The sequence below is a fragment of the Hyperolius riggenbachi genome, chromosome 1 (genome assembly GCF_040937935.1).
Source record: "Hyperolius riggenbachi isolate aHypRig1 chromosome 1, aHypRig1.pri, whole genome shotgun sequence".
NCBI classification, from domain to species: Eukaryota; Metazoa; Chordata; class Amphibia; order Anura; family Hyperoliidae; genus Hyperolius; species Hyperolius riggenbachi.
The window spans coordinates 185570391-185591878 of record NC_090646.1 but is presented as its reverse complement, the minus strand read 5'-3'; the positions used below and the strand labels follow the sequence as shown (position 1 = coordinate 185591878).

The window sequence follows — 21488 nt, the reverse complement described above, 5'->3', positions numbered from 1 at the left end:
CCGCTCACCTGTCCGCCATGTCCTAGAGCTGAAAAAAAAAGTTTAAAAACACACGATTGGTTCGCATGATGGCCAGGGGCCCCGGACCTCGGCCAGTGAGAGAGGTCCGGGGCCCCTGGCCATCGTGCGAACCAATCGTGTGTTTTTAAATGTTGTGTAATCTGCACATATTATAGAATGATGCAATGTTAGAAAAAACACTGTATACCTGAAAATAAAAGTATGAGAATATTTTCTTTGCTGCTAATCTTCTAGTAATTATTCATAGTACACAACCAATTCACTATATCATATTTTTTTTTTTTTGCTTCAGTGTCTCTTTAAGGACTAGTACATATACCCAACTAATATCATCCATGAGGGGTCAGAAGCTGATCCCCATGGGCGACATTGCTGGGCTGAGCTGCACACACACATGTCAGCTGTGTAGCTGACAACGCGCTGCATTGCTAGCACATGCATGACGTTACGAAGCATGCAGGAGATCGGTGCAAACAATAGGATTGGCGGTGAAATCGGCGTTGCCGGGGTTGAGTAGATACACCCGTCTGGCTGATTGTTAGCTGAGGCAGTTGTTATCGGCCACCTCAAATCGGGTGTGTGTACGAGGCTTAACATATTGCCCTAACCTCTTGGTCTTCTAATATTTTGGCACTCCACTTTTCAAATGCCAAAACCAATAAATAAATAAAATGGGGGAATGCGTGACATGATGCCACTGCTTCTATCTGCACCACTGCCCTTCACCATACACAAGGCCCTGTTCTGTCAGCAAACTACAATGTATGTAAAAGCTTTTGTAATATAAGTGTACTTGTGGTCTACAAATTGGAGCACTACCTTTCATCCGGCTTTGTGGTAGACTATGCTGTGATGAAGCCAGCTGAGGTCAGCGTGTTCCATTTATCAAACTGATATGAAATGTTATCGGAGATAATTCAGCAATGCACAGATCTTATCAAATAATTGTTTTCTGCTTTTACATGATTTGTAATGATGGTATCAAAATCAGAACCTTTATAAACGCAAACAAAGATCAAGATGAAGAAAACGTGTGATCTTTCTGCGAGCCACTTCATAAGTAGTTGAGGTTTTGTCATTTTCTAGCACGAAGGCTTCCAAATGTCAAAGCGTGAAAAGTTAACACACTTAACACACTAACTATGGACAGTAGATGTGAAGTGTAACCTAAAGGGGCATCTACCCTGTGCCCATTAGCTCACATGACCCACTAGTTGTATTTTTTATACTGATACAGGGGCATAACTACAAATCATGGGGCACCCCAGCAAAAATTTGATGGGGCCCTCCAATATTCACAGCCTTTCCCTTGCCTCCCCTGGTGACCCTCACAGCCTGGGGGCCCATCCTACAAGGGTCCTAAAACAAGTGTGGACAGTGTAAGCTACGCATCCAAACAAGTGTTGACCCCAAAACACCTGATCTGAAGGATGGAACCCTTGATCAGAGGGAGTAAAGTAGTAGTTGGGTCCCCCTTACAGCTATGGCCTCCCTGGGGTCGATTGTACTGCTTTCCTCTAGTTACCCCCCCCGTACTGATACTTATATGAGAGGCTACACATTTACAATGCAAGTGGAAATTGTTTTCTCTTTGCTACATTAGCAGTGTTGAAGACTTTGATACTTGCCTAAGGCATTTCCATGAAATGTTGGTCTCCAATGTTGGTTTTTAGAATGATTCCTGAAACTGAAAGCCAGATTCACCTTCACAAATCAATCAAGGTCAAATTCTATCCATCTTTTCTTCACTGGAACCTATTAAACTTCACAACTGCACTAAAGAAACACTGAAAAACAACGCTGATTGTTATCGATATAAACCACTTGAAGGACCCACAGCTCGCTTATACTCCTACCCCTGCTTCCATTCTCCACAAAGCAAATACGCTGACCAGAAGCTAGCTGAAGGACCTCTGAAATAATCAAGAGTGATCGTGTCAGGCAACCATTATAACAAGTGTACAAATGCCTTAGATCTTCAGTTCAGTAACAATGAAGACAGTGAGGGAGGGAGAGTGAAAATAGATCTCACGAAACAATGTCCAATTGTTATTGTTTTCCTAAAATTGGCTGATGTTAGTGGTGTGCTTGATTCCCACTTTATAGAAAGTAACAAGTGTTTAGCCAAGACACATGATCCTATTTGTGTAGTCTGGCCAAGGGATTACCATGAGAGTGTCCAAATCATATATGCCCCCTTGTGTCCTCCTGTGTCCCTCAGGTGGCTACCTCTGTCCTCCTTGTGTCCTCCTCTATGCCCCTTTGTGCCACCCTTGTGTCCTCCTCTATGCCCCTTGTGTGTTTGTCCCCCTGTGTCCTCCTCTGCATGGGCACAGTACAGGGAGTCCCGGACTTTGCGGCAAGTTGGAGGTTCGTATTGTCAGGCGTTCACAACAAGTCAGGAACTCCCTGCATTTGGACTATAAGACATAGTGATTCCCCCCCTCCTTTTGGGGGAGAAAAAGTGAGTCATATAGTCCAAAAAATACAGTATATGTCTTAGTGCTCTGAGATAGCTACCCTAACTGAAGAGAAATGAATATGATACTCATGGCCACAGCGAAGACAGAAACATTGGGTCAGCTAGCAAATGTAAAAGTCTTAAGGATGGTCAGATAGTGTTTGTATGTCCAATGTATCTTTTCAGTATATAAATACTGTAATGAACTATGAGGTGGAACATACAACATGCACATGCATTGAGTGACTATGGCTACCCTCTTGTACAGATGTAGTTGTCATTTATACATTTATGCACATCTTCCGACTAGTTTAAGTGACTGTGCCACACCATTGTTTTCATCATTTGGATGCATGTAATAATGTTGCCACCTAGCCTCCGAGGAAGTGGCTGCTGGCCGTGAAAGGCGTGCCTGGTATTATACTGATTGATTTTTTTTTAGCATCATGATCCTGTTGTTAACAATAAAGTTTTAATGGAATTGTTTTACATTTTGAACTGAACCCATTAAAAGTTGTTTTTGTACAGGCTGCTTGTCCATAAACCCCATCAGGGGCGTAACTATCAAAATCATGGGGCACCCCAATGTCCACACCCTTCCCCTTGTCTAATCCTGGTGTCCCTCACAGCCTGAGGGCCCATCTTGCAAGGGTCATAAAACAAGTGTGGACATTGTAATCTTTACACCCATAACAAGTGTAACCACAAAATCACCTGATTTTGAAGGATGGACCCCTTTATCAGAGGGAGTGAAGTACTTCTTGGGAACCCCTTACAGCTCTGGGCCCCTCTGTGGTTGCTGGGGCAGCTCCCCTGTAGTTACGCCCCAGAACCCCATGTTACGAATATACAGTACACATCAACAGTCACCCCCCTTGTCAGAATATACTGAATATCAATAATTGCAAAGAAGGGGTTCTTTGCAATAATTGATATTGAGTACATTCTGGCAAGGGATTTGACTCCTGATATTTATATTTGTATTGAAACTTGACAGGTGTCACTGTAACGTGAGAATCAATGCTATACTCATTACCTTTCAGTGGTTTTAATGTTGTGGCTGATCAGTGTGTATAGAGATCACACAAGTAAATGTATGCAGTGTGGCTTCCTCCCTTTATTGCATACAGTGTAAAGCAGTAGGGTTGAGTTTGGCAAGGCCAGTGCAGTTTTCTCTTGGGAAGGTAAGCGTGTGAGCAGGACTGTCACTGAGAAGTGTACGGCAGCTATTAGCATGTTTTACATGGCAATGCCTAGTTGCTAGGTGATGTGCTGTCTGCATGCATGCTTTAGCTTCAAGGTCTGTGTGAGTAAGCAAAAATCAATAGCTGAAACCAAACACTTTATGAAACGCATGATCTCTCTCCTTTGTATCCCTCTTTCAAAATGCAGGAGTGCTGGAGGCGTAATGCTATACAAAAGTAACTTTCAGAAGACAATGACCTAACCAGAAGAGAGATCCTCGCTTGCATAGACAAGCTGGGCATGGCTTAGTGTGACAAGCTGTACAAGACACATCATGGAACAGAACGTCAGTGTCAGCAAAAGCCGGCCGAGTATCGACCTGCAGGGGGTGGACCCAGAGACTTGTACCATAGTATTCAAGAACCACTGGGCTCAGGTAATGATGTGCGAACAGAATCTGGCTGCAATTATAATATAGTTTGCTATTATCACGTTTTGATAGCCGACTTACCATTCCAGTAATGCAACAGCTGATTCTATCAGCCAGTCCAAGCAGAAAATGTGTTCATTTTGTCTGTAGGCCACTTACCCAGATAACATGGGTTGTGATACACCACAGAATCGCAATACACGGTTGCCAACGAAAATACACAAACGCAATGCGATTGTGAATAGAATCACAATCGCATTGCTGAAAAACGCATCAGAACAGACGTGCAGTGCATTGCGTTGGCACTTCTGCTTTCCGATGCGGTCAGCTGGGGAAGGGACACGGGAGCCCTTTTCCACTGCTAATCTCGATACTCACTGCAAATTGCGCTGTGGTATTGATTGCAATTTGCAGCTGTTTTAAAATGCGATATGTGATTTCCTGTGCGCTGCAGGTTTTTGGTACAATCATAGTTATGTGCAGCATAATTGCAATTTTTGGGAGACGGATGGCTGGGCTTCAGGCTCCATAGGAAAATTGCATGAAAATCACAGTACCACAATATTTGTTTGCTCCCATAGAGGATACCTAAGCGCAATCACACAAAGACTGCAGCAGGCAGTGCAATTGCACTTTGGTTAAAATTGGTGCGCTTTGGTAAAATTGGTTCCAAGCGCCATAAAAAGAGCATATGATCCGATTTTTGGATCAGAACATGCCTAGTGGAAAAGGGCTCTAAAAGAGGATTTGAATGATTGGGAACCTGTAGCTCATTGCGAACTACAGGGAGGAAGGAGACCTTGCTACCACAGGGGGGTCCCAGAGCTGTAAGGGGGCCCCAACTACTATCCTTCTCTTCCTTCTCCATCAGGCAAACACTGTGACTACCTCCTTGTCAGTTGTCACTAATGGCCACTACTTTCTGACCATGTTTTTAACTTCACAAACACTGATCCACATGACAGCCCGGGGCCCCAGGTCTATCATGTTTTTAACTTATCCAGTCGTTTTTGTTGTTCATCATCACACAGGGCCGGATTTGTACTATTTACCGCCCAAGGCCACTGTCACTATCTGCCCCCCGTCAGTATAGGTAGCGAGATGACCCCTCCTCCCCTCCCCTCTAGTGTAGGTAGCCTGATAACCCCCCAGTATAGGTAGCCAGATGACCCCTCCCCCTTTCCCTCCAGCATAGGTAGTCAGATGACCCCCTTAATTCCTCCCCCCCCCCTTCCTTTCAATATAGGTAGCCAGCTCGTTTTTACACTGCAGCAGCCATCAGTGTCACTCATTTCTCCACTCCTCCAGTGCAGAACCTTCCTCTTTCATTCTGTCATTAATGCTGGCTGAGTTCATAACCGTCCACTACAATTCAAACGTGCACCGAGAGCAAAATGGCTGAGGCACAGGTAGCTAGCAGCAGAATAAAGCGGTCAGGCGCTCGTTTGATCTCCCTGCATTGCAGAATTTGCAAGCTTGCACATGCTGCACCAGTTTAGCCTGCTGCTTTGGTGCCCTTGCTCCTGTGGTGCCCTAGGCCATGGCGGAGATGCTTGGAGATCTCTGGAAATGATTTAGTAAATCAGGTAAATCAGGAGGTCCATCCATGTTATATTTACTTTTGTCAGTGCTGAATGGCTGTCACTTGGTTGCTGGTAGTTTGATGATAATGTGTACAGCATGCATAATATCAATGGAAAACACCGATCTTCTACATTTTCATGTGGGTTATAGAGATGTGAGGCTATCTTGACTCAATAGCAACAAATAGTCTGCCTGATCTGATTCATAGTTACCTTGTGCATTGTGTCAAGAATGGCAAGGGCCGATCCTTCATTGGGTCAATCGCTAAGAGTCAGAAACTCGATCTCGCTGCCGCTTTGCGCATAGATGCCCATATGTGGATTTGCAATCTGTGAACCGACTAGCCGAGAGGAGTGTTCTGACTCCAAGGATTCACCACACAAACACAATTCAAATGCTTGCCACCACGTGCGAGTCAGCCCACGACTGTAACTATATTAACACACTGAGAACACTGTAACTTAACCCTTAGCTGTATGCAGGGATCGGCGCCAGATCTGTCTATCTGTGCCCGATTCAAGCATACGGGTTGTAGATGCAAAATACTATAGAACACAAGTTTACATTTTCGGAGGAGCAAGTATGATTGTGTATGTTCAGGAACAGGTTTTAACTGTTAAAATGATTTTTTAAACGTTTTACTAACAAAAATGCATTACACACATTTATATACATCAATTAACATATAAACACAAAGCTTAAAATAATAGGGGAAAATGGTGAAAAGTTTACTTAACTGAATGCAGTCCGTGTGGGATAGAAACAAATAAAGTCCAGTTCAAATGCAGGCATTGATATCCAGGGGCGCCTCTAGCCTTCTTGTCACTCCAGGCAAGAAATCCTGTGGCGCCCCCCCCCCCCCCATAAAAAATAAAACAAAAATCATATACATTATAGAACACTTCACACATGATATAAGCCATCAGAGAGGGATAACTATGAAATGGGGCCCTGGGCAAGATAGCACTTTGCCCTCCACTGATGGTCACCTGGCTTATTTAGTTAGATTTGGTGGGGGCTAGCAACCACCAGGCCCCTAAACTCTCTCTAGACCCTAGGCAGCTGCCTAAGTTTACCTTGTGGATGATCAGTATTGTATGCCATACAGCACATGCTGCCAGTATGCACCTCAAATAAATACAGCACCAACGCTACAAGTTCCAATGTCAGTCACATTGCAAGATTGGATTATCAAGCAAGACATTCTTACTTTCAGAATAATTTTTCACAAACATTGTGAGATATGCAGATATGTTACCACCTGTTAGGGTAGGACTGGAGTGGGTATATCATGACATTGAAGGGCTGATATGGTAAGGTAGTTTAAGGCACAGTGCACACCGAGCGGTTTTAGCAGCGATCCGCCAACCGCATCTGTCTGTGAAAACGCTTGGCTAATGTATTTCAATGGGATGGTGCACACCAGCGGTTTGAGGTTTTTTAGCAAACTGCAAACGTGCCTCCTGCTGCACATTTGCGGTTTGTAGAAGCAATTCTGCCTCAATATAAAGTATAGGAAAAATGCAAAACGCTCTGAAAAACGCTAGATCAGAGCGGTTTTCCAGGCGTTTTTGTTACAGAAGCTGTTCAGTAACAGCTTTTACTGTAACAGTATTTGTAATCTGCTTCACAAAACCGCTCGGCATGTTTAGAAAATGTCTCTAAACATGCCTAGAATCGCTCTGAAATCTGCTCCAAAAACCGCTAGCGTTTTGAGGATCTGCTAGTGGTTTTGGTGTGCACTGGGCCTAATAGTTTGATTCATAATCCATTCTAGAGATAAGCACAGTGTGTTTGTAGTGTAAGTGATACAAGAGAAGAGAAGTACAATGGAGGGAGGAAGGGTAGTAGAGGGTCAGAATTGATGACATGGATGAGCAGATATCTATGAGTAGAATAGAGGCTCAGTGGGTAGCACTACTGCAGAGTCCTAGGCTTGAACATTGGCCAGGGCAAAATCTGCATGGAGTTTCTGTCTTCAGACACTTCAGACATTTCCTGCATCCTAAAAAACATACTAATAAGTCAACTGGTTTACCCCAAAACAATCCTATATTGAAAATATTAGACTATAACTGTGGTAGGGATATTAGATTGTGAGCTCCTCTGAGGACAGTCAGTGACATGACTATGTACTCTGTAAAGTGCTTCAGGAGATGTCAGTGCTATATAAATAAATAATAATAATATGGTAGGACATTATACTATGATTATGGTAGGGTTAGATTGTAAGCTCCTTTGAGGACAGTCAGTGACATGACTATGTACTCTGTAAAGTGCTGCAGAATATGTCAGTGCTATATGAATGCATAATAATAATATGGTAGGACATTAGACTATGACTATGGTTGGATTAGATTGTGAGCTCCTCTGGGGACAGTCAGTGACATGACTATGTACTCTGTAAAGTACTGCAGAAGATGTCAGTGCTATATAAATATATGATAATAATATATATGGTCGGACATTACAGTTTGACTATGGTAGGGATGAAATTGTAAGCTCCAGTGAGCAGTCAGTGACATGACTATGTACTCTGTAAAGTGCTGAAGATGTCAGTGCTACATAAATACACAATAATAGTTCCAAATGCTACTGGCTCCCCTGAAGAGTGCTCAGACTAGTGTACATAGTTGTGCACATTGTTCCCCAAGTAGCAGTTGTTTGGTCAGAGAGACAGTGGGAGAGGGACCATGAGCAGAGGGTGTGGGCGAGCAAAGTTAAGCTCCACACTCACCACAGTGACTGCAACAACACAGGAAGATGGATCCAGCGAGGTGTCCCTTATGACAAGCGTCCAGCGATTCATCTTCCTGCCAGCGGGTATGCAAGATGTCACGTGACAGTACAGGACGGGCGCAAACGAGAAGTCAAGCGACTGCAGTACTTTATGGGGTGTCGTCAAGGATCTTAAAGATCCGATCCTCAGTGACGGTCACTTATCACCACACAATGTTAAGCGATGTCACGACATTGTGTAAATGACTACTTGTCGCACAAAAAAAAAAATTGATGGACATCGGGAAAATCGTTGGAAAAATCGTGAGGTGGTACATAGCATTAGAGAGAGGGCAAACAGACAGCATTAATGGAAATACATTATTATGCCAGCTTCAATTATAAGTAGTGATGGATGTAATTACACACATTGCTTACATGTCCATTATCATTATTTGAGCATTTAGATGCTGCCCTCCTATTCACTTGCTCACAATGAAAGACAAAACCTGCAACCCCCACTGTGTCCATTACACACTTCAAACACTGTCCTTGTGAATTCAGGGAGAAGTGCAGGCTGTGTGTCCCAATGGGGAGAGCATCAGATGATCCTACCGCTCCATAGCTAGTCATGGCAATCGTCCTGACATCTAGACATGCCAGACATTCTAGCAGAGCACACAGGCTGTCTGCAGAGTTTACTGTGTGTTTGTTTGTCTCACTCTCTCTGCAGACTCAGTAACATTTGGCTGTAGGGCGCTGTCGCCTCTGTACACTGAATAGTGAGGGACTGTCTCAAATCTTTCTATGAATCCTTATTAGATGCAGGGGCAAACGCAGGATTTTTAAGGGGGGAATTCCTGAAAGGTCCAGAAGCACGTATGTCCCCGAGTGCTTCCGAATACAGGTGGCTCCATACTGCACATGCACAAAAGTGCGCTGGCGTATTACGGAGCTGCCTATCTTTGGAAGTACTCAAGGACACGAGTGTTTCTGAGTGCTTCTGGTAGCAGCAAATTTGAACGGGGTACAGCGCTGGCACAACCCCCCCGAGAGAGGAACTCCGAATGGGAGATAGACTTAGTTTGGACAATTCAGTGGAATATGCCACCTAGTGTCACATAGCGCAAGCGATACCCATATGATGCAGGGATATATGCATCTGCGGAAGATGGCGGCGCTATATAAATACTAAATAATAATATTTTGCCTCACCAGGATTGCACTTTTATTTAGTTTCCTGTATGACAGCCAGCTCTAGGGGAAGAGGGAAACAAAGGTGAATGAGGGAGGGCTGGTGCACACCAAGAGTGCTTCTGAGCGTTTTTCAAATCAACAGTGATTTGAAAAGCGCTTGGCTAATGTTACCCTATGACGGTGTTCCCACAGCAGCGTTGTGACTTTTTCAAAATCGCAGGTATGCTGCATGTAGCATGTTTTTGAGCGATTCATTCAAAAATCGCTGTGAAAATCGCTTCACAAAATCACACTCACAAATTGCTAGCGATTGTCATTTTGGCGTGCACTAGCCCAGAGAGAGGAGTGGAGAAATTGAGAATAGCCTGAGATGGAGCAGAGAACTTATCTGTATTCACACAGGCTACTTGCCTGTAATCGGACTCCTGTCCCTGTCAGCCTCTCACACAAGTCTGAAAGCAGCCCTCCTGGAGTCTAGGGACTGTCAAAAACTTTTCAACTTGTATTTACCAGCTTGACTGCCCTCTAATTGCATCATGTCTGACACTTCTGTGCTGTGGAGAGTGGGGGACTCCAGAATCAACATTCTCTCACTGCAGGCTGCATCTTCTTGTGTGGGAAGCTCGGCTGCCTCTCTCATTCTATTAGCTGGAGGGAGGCACCAGAAGTAAGAAGGGAGGGAGAATGAGGCTGTTTATATTATGCGGGCTTGGCTGGCTGAATACACAGCTCAGTGCAGGGGGGAGGTTCCAGACACCCGGAATAGCCCCCTGAGTTCCCCAGTGAGATGCATTCCTAAAAACACTTGTGAGAGTAGAAAACTTTCACTACATACTCTTAAATGTCAGTCAGTCAGTCAGGCTCAGGGTGGACTCATGGAGGGGCAGAGAACAGCTATAAATCAGACACATTCTTCTTACGGAGTATCTATAAATCTGAACTCTGAATGATTCTTTACCAGTGACTTAGCAGAAGGCTATTTGTGAAAAGAGCAGAGTAACCAAGCAGCTCAGGGTGACCCAAGCTACTAGGAATGTATAGGGGGATAAAAGGTACCAAAATGCCCTCCTACTAAAAAAGCAAAGCTTGGTGTAATTTGCCTTCTTAAAACAGAAGGAAATCTATTTCTCTCCAGTCCCTTACAACGGTCTTTCAGGACAGGAATTTTTATTTCCCCTTGGACTGACAGTAATTTATTGCGCCTTCCCCATCAAAGCCGCTCCAAGCCGCTGCCTGGGTGGTCAGTAGGTTAAGGCGCCCCTGTTAATATCACAAGTCCTTATATGGTAATCGCCCGGTCCTCCTAGGAATGCATGCATGGAGAAAGTTGTTGGTTAGTGGAATTTGGAAGACTGGGAGGGGTCGGTACTGCCCGAACCGTTATACCATCTGAGTTTTGCCGCTGGCTTACCTGAAAAGTAGGTGTGTTTACCTTCTGCGGAGCATGATAGGCAGAGGTTTTTGTACAAGCATAGAATGACACAATTTACCAAAAACCTGCGCTGTTTCTGTCTGGATTGGCGCACAGCAAATCCGAGGGCAGATTTGTAACCTGCGGCCGATGTTTGATCAAATGACACCAAATAGTAGTAAGGTAACGCTGAATAACTCTGTTTCCATAGCCGCTAGACTACTATAAATTGGAGGAGCTATTAGGCTGATTTTTAGGAACCGGGAAATATTTTTGCCTTTTGTCTGCGATAAACACATCTTGGATTATTAATAAAGGAAGTCTTCTATTGTCTATCCACAGTTTAGTGGAGGGAAAATCTAAGAGTTTTGAGAGGGAAATAAAAGAGATTGATCCTTATCTGCTGAATCTGCTACAAGGCCAGCATTTGGTCCTCACACCTATATGTGAATAGCTAGTAGGAAGTGGGTGAGGGGCTGCTTTAAGTCAGAGTGAAGGGATAAAAAGACATCTGGCTGCACATTTCAAAGAGAAACTGATATTCTGCTCAGCTTTGAGGAGTGATGCGGAATCGATAATTGTCCTGACTTTCGTATCATTCATGACACATTGCATTATTTTTTTTCATACTTTCTTTTTTCCAAGATGATGAAATGGGGAAATTCCTTTTCTATCCCCTTGTTGGTAGTCTGACAACTACAAGTTTCATGTTTATAAGAAGCAGTGAGTGTTCTCTCACTGGTGTGCTGCTTCCATCAGTCATGCTTTCATTTCCAAGGCGGACAAGAAATATAATTAAAAATCATTAGTGAAACATTTAGCTATCATTACACATTGGCAGTCGCTGATGCACTGCTGAATAAGAAATGCCTGAAGACATTGGAACACATACCCATTCTTCATTCTCTTAGGATTGTCCTGGCAATGAGGTGCCATAAAAAGGAACATTTGCGGGAAACAATATTGTGACCAAGGGGTTTAATCTCAGTTTATTATCTTGTAACAGGCAAGGTTATATTTGAGCACTGTTGCGTAGGGTACCTGCAGACAGGAGATGATGGTTGCTTGATGTGGCCATATTTGGCTGGATGGGGTGATGCAGTCATTTCCATAGGCACACTGCCAGCCGAATCTGTCAGAGAACAGCAGTGGGTTAAACAACTTTCTAGTTATAGATGTTTTTCCCTAGTGAGCAGCCTAACCAGTTTATGGTGGAGTTTGGGATGCTACTTTATTAATTAGGTGGCACCCTTCTAGGCAAGTAGGTAAAAGGGTAAATTTTTATTCTCTAATCTCTAATACCCATAAATAAGAAAGTGTTAAATTAAAGGGGAACTGAAGAGAGAGGTGTATGGAGGCTGCCATGTTTATTTCCTTTTAATCAATACCAGTTGCCTGGCAGCCCTGCTGGTCTATTTCTCTGCAGTAGTATCTGAATAACACCAGAAGCAATCATGCAGCTAGTCTTTTCAGATCTGACTGTAGAGTCTGAAACTCCTGATCTGCTGCATGCTTGTTCAGGGGCTATGGTTAATAGTTTTAGAGCCAGAGGATCAGCAGGGCTGCCAGGCAACTGGCATTGCTTAAAGAGAACCCGAGGTGTGTTTAAAGAATGTTATCTGCATACAGAGGCTGGATCTGCCTATACAGCCCAGCCTCTGTTGCTATCCCAAACCCCACTAAGGTCCCCCTGCAATCTGCAATCCCTCATAAATCACAGCCATGCTGTGAGGCTGTGTTTACATCTGTAGTGTCAGTCTCAGCTGCTCCCCCGCCTCCTGCATAGCTCCGGTCCCTGCCCCCGTCCCTTCCCTCCAATCAGCAGGGAGGGAAGGGATGCAGGCGGGGACTGGAGTTCTGCAGGAGGCGGGGAGAGCAGCAGACTGACACTATAGAGATAAACACAGTCAGCTCTGACAAGCTGTTTGTCAGCAGCGTGGCTGTGATTTATGAGGGATTGCAGAGTGCAGGGGGGACCTTAGGGGGGTTTGGGATAGCAACAGAGGCTGGGCTGTATAGGCAGATCCAGCCTCTGTATGCAGATAATATTCTTCAAACCCACCTTGGGTTCTCTTTAAAAGAAAATAAACATGGCAACCTCCATATACCTCTCTCTTCAGTTCCCCTTAAAAAGTTGAGTTGAAATACGATACCAATATGATAAGATATTGCATTCTTGTTTCATCTGTAACCTTTTTTATTTCTTCTGTTCTGTATCTTCTTCTTCCTCTGTATCCTCTTCTATCTTCTTCTGGAATTTTCATCTCAATACGTCTTACATCTTCTTTTTCTGTATACCTTTATCTGTATTCTGCCACTATCACAAAACAAAAATGTAAAATTTGAAATACTTACATTTAAAATTTACATTTTCCCCCAGTAAAATGCACATGTTATTTTGTTTTTCTATTTAGCTGTCACATAAGGTAGTAAGTAGCTGAAAGATCTGACAGATTTTAGACTCGTCCATTTCTTCATGGAATATACTCCACACTACCTTTATTCTTTACAAAAGAACTCCCTGTAAACTGTAAAGATTCTATACAAATATGTCAGCCAGCTTCCCTACTATTTTGCATACTATTTTGGCAGTTGGACTGAGCAGTGGTAGTTCAGTAAGTGCTGATTTTTACTGCCTTCTGTGACAGTCAATAAATAGAAAAAAATATAATTTATAGTGCATTTTACTCTGTGAGAAATGTAAGTTTATATGTACGATGTCGGTGTACATTTATACATATGATGTAACAATAGTTGTCCTTTAATTTATTTTATTTTTCTGGACATTGAAGAAGGGAAATATGGACAAACTTTGCTGTCCTCCTTTTGCAGATTAACCCTCCATTTTATGCATTATATAGGTTTGTAGTTCTCAGCTTAGGGCCTGTCTCCACTCATCAGTTTTTCTGTGCGTCAGTTTATCTGCATGCGTTGCCTGAGAGTGCTGCATTGCTGTCAATTGTTTTTCTGTATGTGAAAAATGCATTCAAGTGTGAACTAGCCCATTGATTAACATTGCAGTTTTACTGTGAAGAAAATGCACCGAAAAAACTGACAAGCAGACACAGGCCCATAGGGCTTTTTCACAATAGGAGCTGATCCATGTGTTTTAACGGATTACTCCTAGGATGTGGTAAGCGGGGTAACATGAAAGTCTATTGACCTTCATGCTACCTTTCACATTAGACGAAGCGTTCCAGAGCGTTATGTTGTAATGCATCGGGGATCTTTTAATCATCTGCCGCAAGCCTAGTGTGAAAGAGCCCTAAGTGTGTGTGTGTGTTGGGGTCATGCTAATTCTAGATAGCTCTGATTTCTAGAATCGGCATAAAGGTGGTCATTCAACATATAATCTAACTTATCTGTATTCACACAGGCTACTTGCCTGTAATCGGACTCCTGTCCCTGTCAGCCTCTCACACAAGTCTGAAAGCAGCCCTCCTGGAGTCTAGGGACTGTCAAAAACTTTTCAACTTGTATTTACCAGCTTGACTGCCCTCTAATTGCATCATGTCTGACACTTCTGTGCTGTGGAGAGTGGGGGACTCCAGAATCAACATTCTCTCACTGCAGGCTGCATCTTCTTGTGTGGGAAGCTCGGCTGCCTCTCTCATTCTATTAGCTGGAGGGAGGCACCAGAAGTAAGAAGGGAGGGAGAATGAGGCTGTTTATATTATGCGGGCTTGGCTGGCTGAATACACAGCTCAGTGCAGGGGGGAGGTTCCAGACACCCGGAATAGCCCCCTGAGTTCCCCAGTGAGATGCATTCCTAAAAACACTTGTGAGAGTAGAAAACTTTCACTACATACTCTTAAATGTCAGTCAGTCAGTCAGGCTCAGGGTGGACTCATGGAGGGGCAGAGAACAGCTATAAATCAGACACATTCTTCTTACGGAGTATCTATAAATCTGAACTCTGAATGATTCTTTACCAGTGACTTAGCAGAAGGCTATTTGTGAAAAGAGCAGAGTAACCAAGCAGCTCAGGGTGACCCAAGCTACTAGGAATGTATAGGGGGATAAAAGGTACCAAAATGCCCTCCTACTAAAAAAGCAAAGCTTGGTGTAATTTGCCTTCTTAAAACAGAAGGAAATCTATTTCTCTCCAGTCCCTTACAACGGTCTTTCAGGACAGGAATTTTTATTTCCCCTTGGACTGACAGTAATTTATTGCGCCTTCCCCATCAAAGCCGCTCCAAGCCGCTGCCTGGGTGGTCAGTAGGTTAAGGCGCCCCTGTTAATATCACAAGTCCTTATATGGTAATCGCCCGGTCCTCCTAGGAATGCATGCATGGAGAAAGTTGTTGGTTAGTGGAATTTGGAAGACTGGGAGGGGTCGGTACTGCCCGAACCGTTATACCATCTGAGTTTTGCCGCTGGCTTACCTGAAAAGTAGGTGTGTTTACCTTCTGCGGAGCATGATAGGCAGAGGTTTTTGTACAAGCATAGAATGACACAATTTACCAAAAACCTGCGCTGTTTCTGTCTGGATTGGCGCACAGCAAATCCGAGGGCAGATTTGTAACCTGCGGCCGATGTTTGATCAAATGACACCAAATAGTAGTAAGGTAACGCTGAATAACTCTGTTTCCATAGCCGCTAGACTACTATAAATTGGAGGAGCTATTAGGCTGATTTTTAGGAACCGGGAAATATTTTTGCCTTTTGTCTGCGATAAACACATCTTGGATTATTAATAAAGGAAGTCTTCTATTGTCTATCCACAGTTTAGTGGAGGGAAAATCTAAGAGTTTTGAGAGGGAAATAAAAGAGATTGATCCTTATCTGCTGAATCTGCTACAAGGCCAGCATTTGGTCCTCACACCTATATGTGAATAGCTAGTAGGAAGTGGGTGAGGGGCTGCTTTAAGTCAGAGTGAAGGGATAAAAAGACATCTGGCTGCACATTTCAAAGAGAAACTGATATTCTGCTCAGCTTTGAGGAGTGATGCGGAATCGATAATTGTCCTGACTTTCGTATCATTCATGACACATTGCATTATTTTTTTTCATACTTTCTTTTTTCCAAGATGATGAAATGGGGAAATTCCTTTTCTATCCCCTTGTTGGTAGTCTGACAACTACAAGTTTCATGTTTATAAGAAGCAGTGAGTGTTCTCTCACTGGTGTGCTGCTTCCATCAGTCATGCTTTCATTTCCAAGGCGGACAAGAAATATAATTAAAAATCATTAGTGAAACATTTAGCTATCATTACACATTGGCAGTCGCTGATGCACTGCTGAATAAGAAATGCCTGAAGACATTGGAACACATACCCATTCTTCATTCTCTTAGGATTGTCCTGGCAATGAGGTGCCATAAAAAGGAACATTTGCGGGAAACAATATTGTGACCAAGGGGTTTAATCTCAGTTTATTATCTTGTAACAGGCAAGGTTATATTTGAGCACTGTTGCGTAGGGTACCTGCAGACAGGAGATGATGGTTGCTTGATGTGGCCATATTTGGCTGGATGGGGTGATGCAGTCATTTCCATAGGCACACTGCCAGCCGAATCTGTCAGAGAACAGCAGTGGGTTAAACAACTTTCTAGTTATAGATGTTTTTCCCTAGTGAGCAGCCTAACCAGTTTATGGTGGAGTTTGGGATGCTACTTTATTAATTAGGTGGCACCCTTCTAGGCAAGTAGGTAAAAGGGTAAATTTTTATTCTCTAATCTCTAATACCCATAAATAAGAAAGTGTTAAATTAAAGGGGAACTGAAGAGAGAGGTGTATGGAGGCTGCCATGTTTATTTCCTTTTAATCAATACCAGTTGCCTGGCAGCCCTGCTGGTCTATTTCTCTGCAGTAGTATCTGAATAACACCAGAAGCAATCATGCAGCTAGTCTTTTCAGATCTGACTGTAGAGTCTGAAACTCCTGATCTGCTGCATGCTTGTTCAGGGGCTATGGTTAATAGTTTTAGAGCCAGAGGATCAGCAGGGCTGCCAGGCAACTGGCATTGCTTAAAGAGAACCCGAGGTGTGTTTAAAGAATGTTATCTGCATACAGAGGCTGGATCTGCCTATACAGCCCAGCCTCTGTTGCTATCCCAAACCCCACTAAGGTCCCCCTGCAATCTGCAATCCCTCATAAATCACAGCCATGCTGTGAGGCTGTGTTTACATCTGTAGTGTCAGTCTCAGCTGCTCCCCCGCCTCCTGCATAGCTCCGGTCCCTGCCCCCGTCCCTTCCCTCCAATCAGCAGGGAGGGAAGGGATGCAGGCGGGGACTGGAGTTCTGCAGGAGGCGGGGAGAGCAGCAGACTGACACTATAGAGATAAACACAGTCAGCTCTGACAAGCTGTTTGTCAGCAGCGTGGCTGTGATTTATGAGGGATTGCAGAGTGCAGGGGGGACCTTAGGGGGGTTTGGGATAGCAACAGAGGCTGGGCTGTATAGGCAGATCCAGCCTCTGTATGCAGATAATATTCTTCAAACCCACCTTGGGTTCTCTTTAAAAGAAAATAAACATGGCAACCTCCATATACCTCTCTCTTCAGTTCCCCTTAAAAAGTTGAGTTGAAATACGATACCAATATGATAAGATATTGCATTCTTGTTTCATCTGTAACCTTTTTTATTTCTTCTGTTCTGTATCTTCTTCTTCCTCTGTATCCTCTTCTATCTTCTTCTGGAATTTTCATCTCAATACGTCTTACATCTTCTTTTTCTGTATACCTTTATCTGTATTCTGCCACTATCACAAAACAAAAATGTAAAATTTGAAATACTTACATTTAAAATTTACATTTTCCCCCAGTAAAATGCACATGTTATTTTGTTTTTCTATTTAGCTGTCACATAAGGTAGTAAGTAGCTGAAAGATCTGACAGATTTTAGACTCGTCCATTTCTTCATGGAATATACTCCACACTACCTTTATTCTTTACAAAAGAACTCCCTGTAAACTGTAAAGATTCTATACAAATATGTCAGCCAGCTTCCCTACTATTTTGCATACTATTTTGGCAGTTGGACTGAGCAGTGGTAGTTCAGTAAGTGCTGATTTTTACTGCCTTCTGTGACAGTCAATAAATAGAAAAAAATATAATTTATAGTGCATTTTACTCTGTGAGAAATGTAAGTTTATATGTACGATGTCGGTGTACATTTATACATATGATGTAACAATAGTTGTCCTTTAATTTATTTTATTTTTCTGGACATTGAAGAAGGGAAATATGGACAAACTTTGCTGTCCTCCTTTTGCAGATTAACCCTCCATTTTATGCATTATATAGGTTTGTAGTTCTCAGCTTAGGGCCTGTCTCCACTCATCAGTTTTTCTGTGCGTCAGTTTATCTGCATGCGTTGCCTGAGAGTGCTGCATTGCTGTCAATTGTTTTTCTGTATGTGAAAAATGCATTCAAGTGTGAACTAGCCCATTGATTAACATTGCAGTTTTACTGTGAAGAAAATGCACCGAAAAAACTGACAAGCAGACACAGGCCCATAGGGCTTTTTCACAATAGGAGCTGATCCATGTGTTTTAACGGATTACTCCTAGGATGTGGTAAGCGGGGTAACATGAAAGTCTATTGACCTTCATGCTACCTTTCACATTAGACGAAGCGTTCCAGAGCGTTATGTTGTAATGCATCGGGGATCTTTTAATCATCTGCCGCAAGCCTAGTGTGAAAGAGCCCTAAGTGTGTGTGTGTGTTGGGGTCATGCTAATTCTAGATAGCTCTGATTTCTAGAATCGGCATAAAGGTGGTCATTCAACATATAATCTAACCACATTCATACAATATATGGACTACCAATTGATAAAATGTAAACAGATTATTTCTTTGAGCTATCATACTAAATGGAGATGGGAATATTATATGGTTTATGGCGAGCTTAAAGGACTTACGAGCTGAAATAAAAACAAAAAGTTAATTACCTTAGTGCACTATTAGAGCTCTGTGTAGACCATCTGTGCCTCCCTTGTAGTTTCCAGACCCTCTGTTATCTTAATCCTCTTATCATTACAGGCCCCGACCCAGCCCAGGGTCGCCTTATCTCTGGGCACTACAATCGCCGCTTTAAAATCCCTCTGCCTGCTTAGCTCAAAGAGACGGCTGGCTTGAAGTGAAATCAGTCATGTGGGCGGTCATGTGGTGACGCCCACATGATTTATGACTCAGTGCACGAGTGACGATGGGCTGCGATCCTACACAGCAACGTCGCTTTGAGCTAAGCAGGCAAAGGGATTTTAAAGCAGCGATTGTAGTGCACAGAGATAAGGCGACCCTGGGCTGGGTCGGGGCCTGTAATGATAAGAGGATTAAAATAACAGAGGGTCTGGAAACTACAAGGGAGGCACAGATCGTCTACACAGAGCTCTAAAGGCCCATACACACGTCGTATTTTAGCGAACGACCCGTTGTTTGAACGTTCCGTCGTTCGGACGTTTTCGCGTCAAATCCGACGTGTGTACAGACTATAGTTCGGGTGATAAGACTGGTTACCAACGATCCGCCGGGCGGATCGCTGGTAACCAGTCTTATCACCCGAACGATAGTCTGTACACACGTCGGATTTGACGCGAAAACGTCCGAACGACGGAACGTTCAAACGACGGGTCGTTCGCTAAAATCCGACGTGTGTATGGGCCTTTATAGTGCACTAAGGTAATTAACTTTTTTTTTTTATTTCAGCTCCTAAGTCCTTTAAGACAGTCAGAAGTGCTGACAGCGCGGGGACACTGATCTACGTAATTGGCAGTTGTCATCTTTTGATGTAGCTGCTTCAGCCAGTGTATTTTTCTTTTTCTTTCCCCAAAAATGCAGGTTTAATTTAGTGCTTCAATATTATCATTCTTAAGGACAATGGCATGCTCTCTGGATTTTGTGACACTTGTCTGCAGGGACATATGATTATGGTGGGGATATTAAATTGTGAGCCCCCCTTATGGAAAGTTAATGACATGAGTTGTTTAATTTACTCTGTAAAGTGCTAATGCATAATAAAAATAATAATCTGTAACTCAACACCTATTGCGAAAGAGATGTCAGTTGACAGGAGGGTAATTTTGTCTTTGCAGCGGGAGTAGAAATGGCTAATAAGTCAAAGCACAGGTGGTGGAAAAAGTACTGAGGACTAATTGGTCATTTGTTACAAAGACTCCGAAATACCACTCATACGACTTCAAACCTATCTACTATTTAATGCTGGGAAATCAAACTAGCAGTTGGTTACTGATACAATTAAACTCCCAACCCTAATTATTCCCAAGCAGACTCATCATTCTGATTATTTGACATGCTTGGTAATGGTTGTATGGCGGTGTAATCTCCCAGGCACACAGGAGTATATTAGGTAAACAAATAATAAATATTTCTTCTGGAAGGGAGAGATGTTGGCTTATGGGTAGTGGAGGAAATAATTTAGCAGCAGCACAGCAGATGTTGTTGTGCTTGTTAATCGCTCTGCCTTTTCCAAAATCCAGCTCCTTTTTATGACTTTATATAACAAGAGAGCTTCCACAGTAGATCAAGGGTGATTTAACATTATATTGACCACAGCAAAGCACCAAAACATTAGTTATGGGTATAATAAAAGAAGCATAGTGTACACTATCCTAAAGCACACAGTCATACTGGAGACTACACTCTGAGTGAAAAGATTCTGGGTTACCAATGAACAGGAGTCATAGTTTATTGTATTAGAGCCCTAGTTCAATCCCATGATTTAATGCATAGTGTGTGAAATAAAATGTACATTGCAAATAACCCATGTTTGTGCTATTCTTTTTTTATTGCCTGGCTTGCTTGGTTTGCAGCAATGACTTCCTGTTTGAATGTCAAATGGAGCTTGGCTAAACTGAACAGCATTATGCAAGCTGTCCAAACTCCTCATCCCATCCCATCATCACCCACATGAGGTAGTCAGGGAGGAGTAGGGTCAGCTGGATAGCGTACTGGTAAATCTGTTGACTTTGATCTAGGGTTTGAGCCTTGGTTCGAATCTTGGCTGAAGTTAGTATGAAAAACAGTAAAGAGTCTTTGGGCAAGGCTTCGTAATGATCCAGGTTGCCCGTGGAGCAGGCGCTAAGTGGCTGCAGCCCTGAAACGCTTTGAGTCCGGCAGGAGAAAAGCATGATATAAATGTTTTGTGTCTTGCCTTGTCTTCAGACAGTCTTTCAATTTGCAGAGCAGACCATTGGGTTTGTTCTGCCTCCTCTGTGCTGCAACTGAACATTTGAAGGTGTCCAGGCTTAGAGTAGTGACAAGCTGTGGGTCCAAGGAGAGGTGATGATCAAGGGAAGTTCTGGATGCGGGAATGAGAGGAGGTAACCAAGCTGGATGACAAGAGGGCCTCATCTGAGGAGCGAAGGCTTTTGGTAGGAATGGTATCTGGGAAACCACAGATCGCACATGCTCCATCTGAGAGCATGCACGATCATTCCCTGCCGGTTCATGGAGTTCCGCTCCGTGATAAGCCTGCTAGCCACCAATCGCGGCTAACAGGCTGTTTGTAAACAAAAGG

General features: G+C 43.3%; 1 protein-coding gene across 4 annotated transcripts in view; it reads left to right on the top strand.

Annotated features, from left to right (window-relative positions):
* The window catches only part of LOC137570407 (FHF complex subunit HOOK-interacting protein 1A-like), a 411883-nt gene that overhangs the window by 139379 nt on the left and 251016 nt on the right, over positions 1-21488 (top strand). For 3 of the 4 annotated variants that reach the window (XM_068279087.1, XM_068279101.1, XM_068279085.1), the window contains one exon: positions 3875-4103. In XM_068279087.1, coding sequence (XP_068135188.1) covers positions 4002-4103 — 102 coding nt within the window. In that variant the 5' untranslated portion in view covers positions 3875-4001. Of the gene's footprint in view, positions 1-3738; positions 3783-3874; positions 4104-21488 lie in introns of those variants that run through there. The other variant, XM_068279094.1, reaches the window with a different exon arrangement.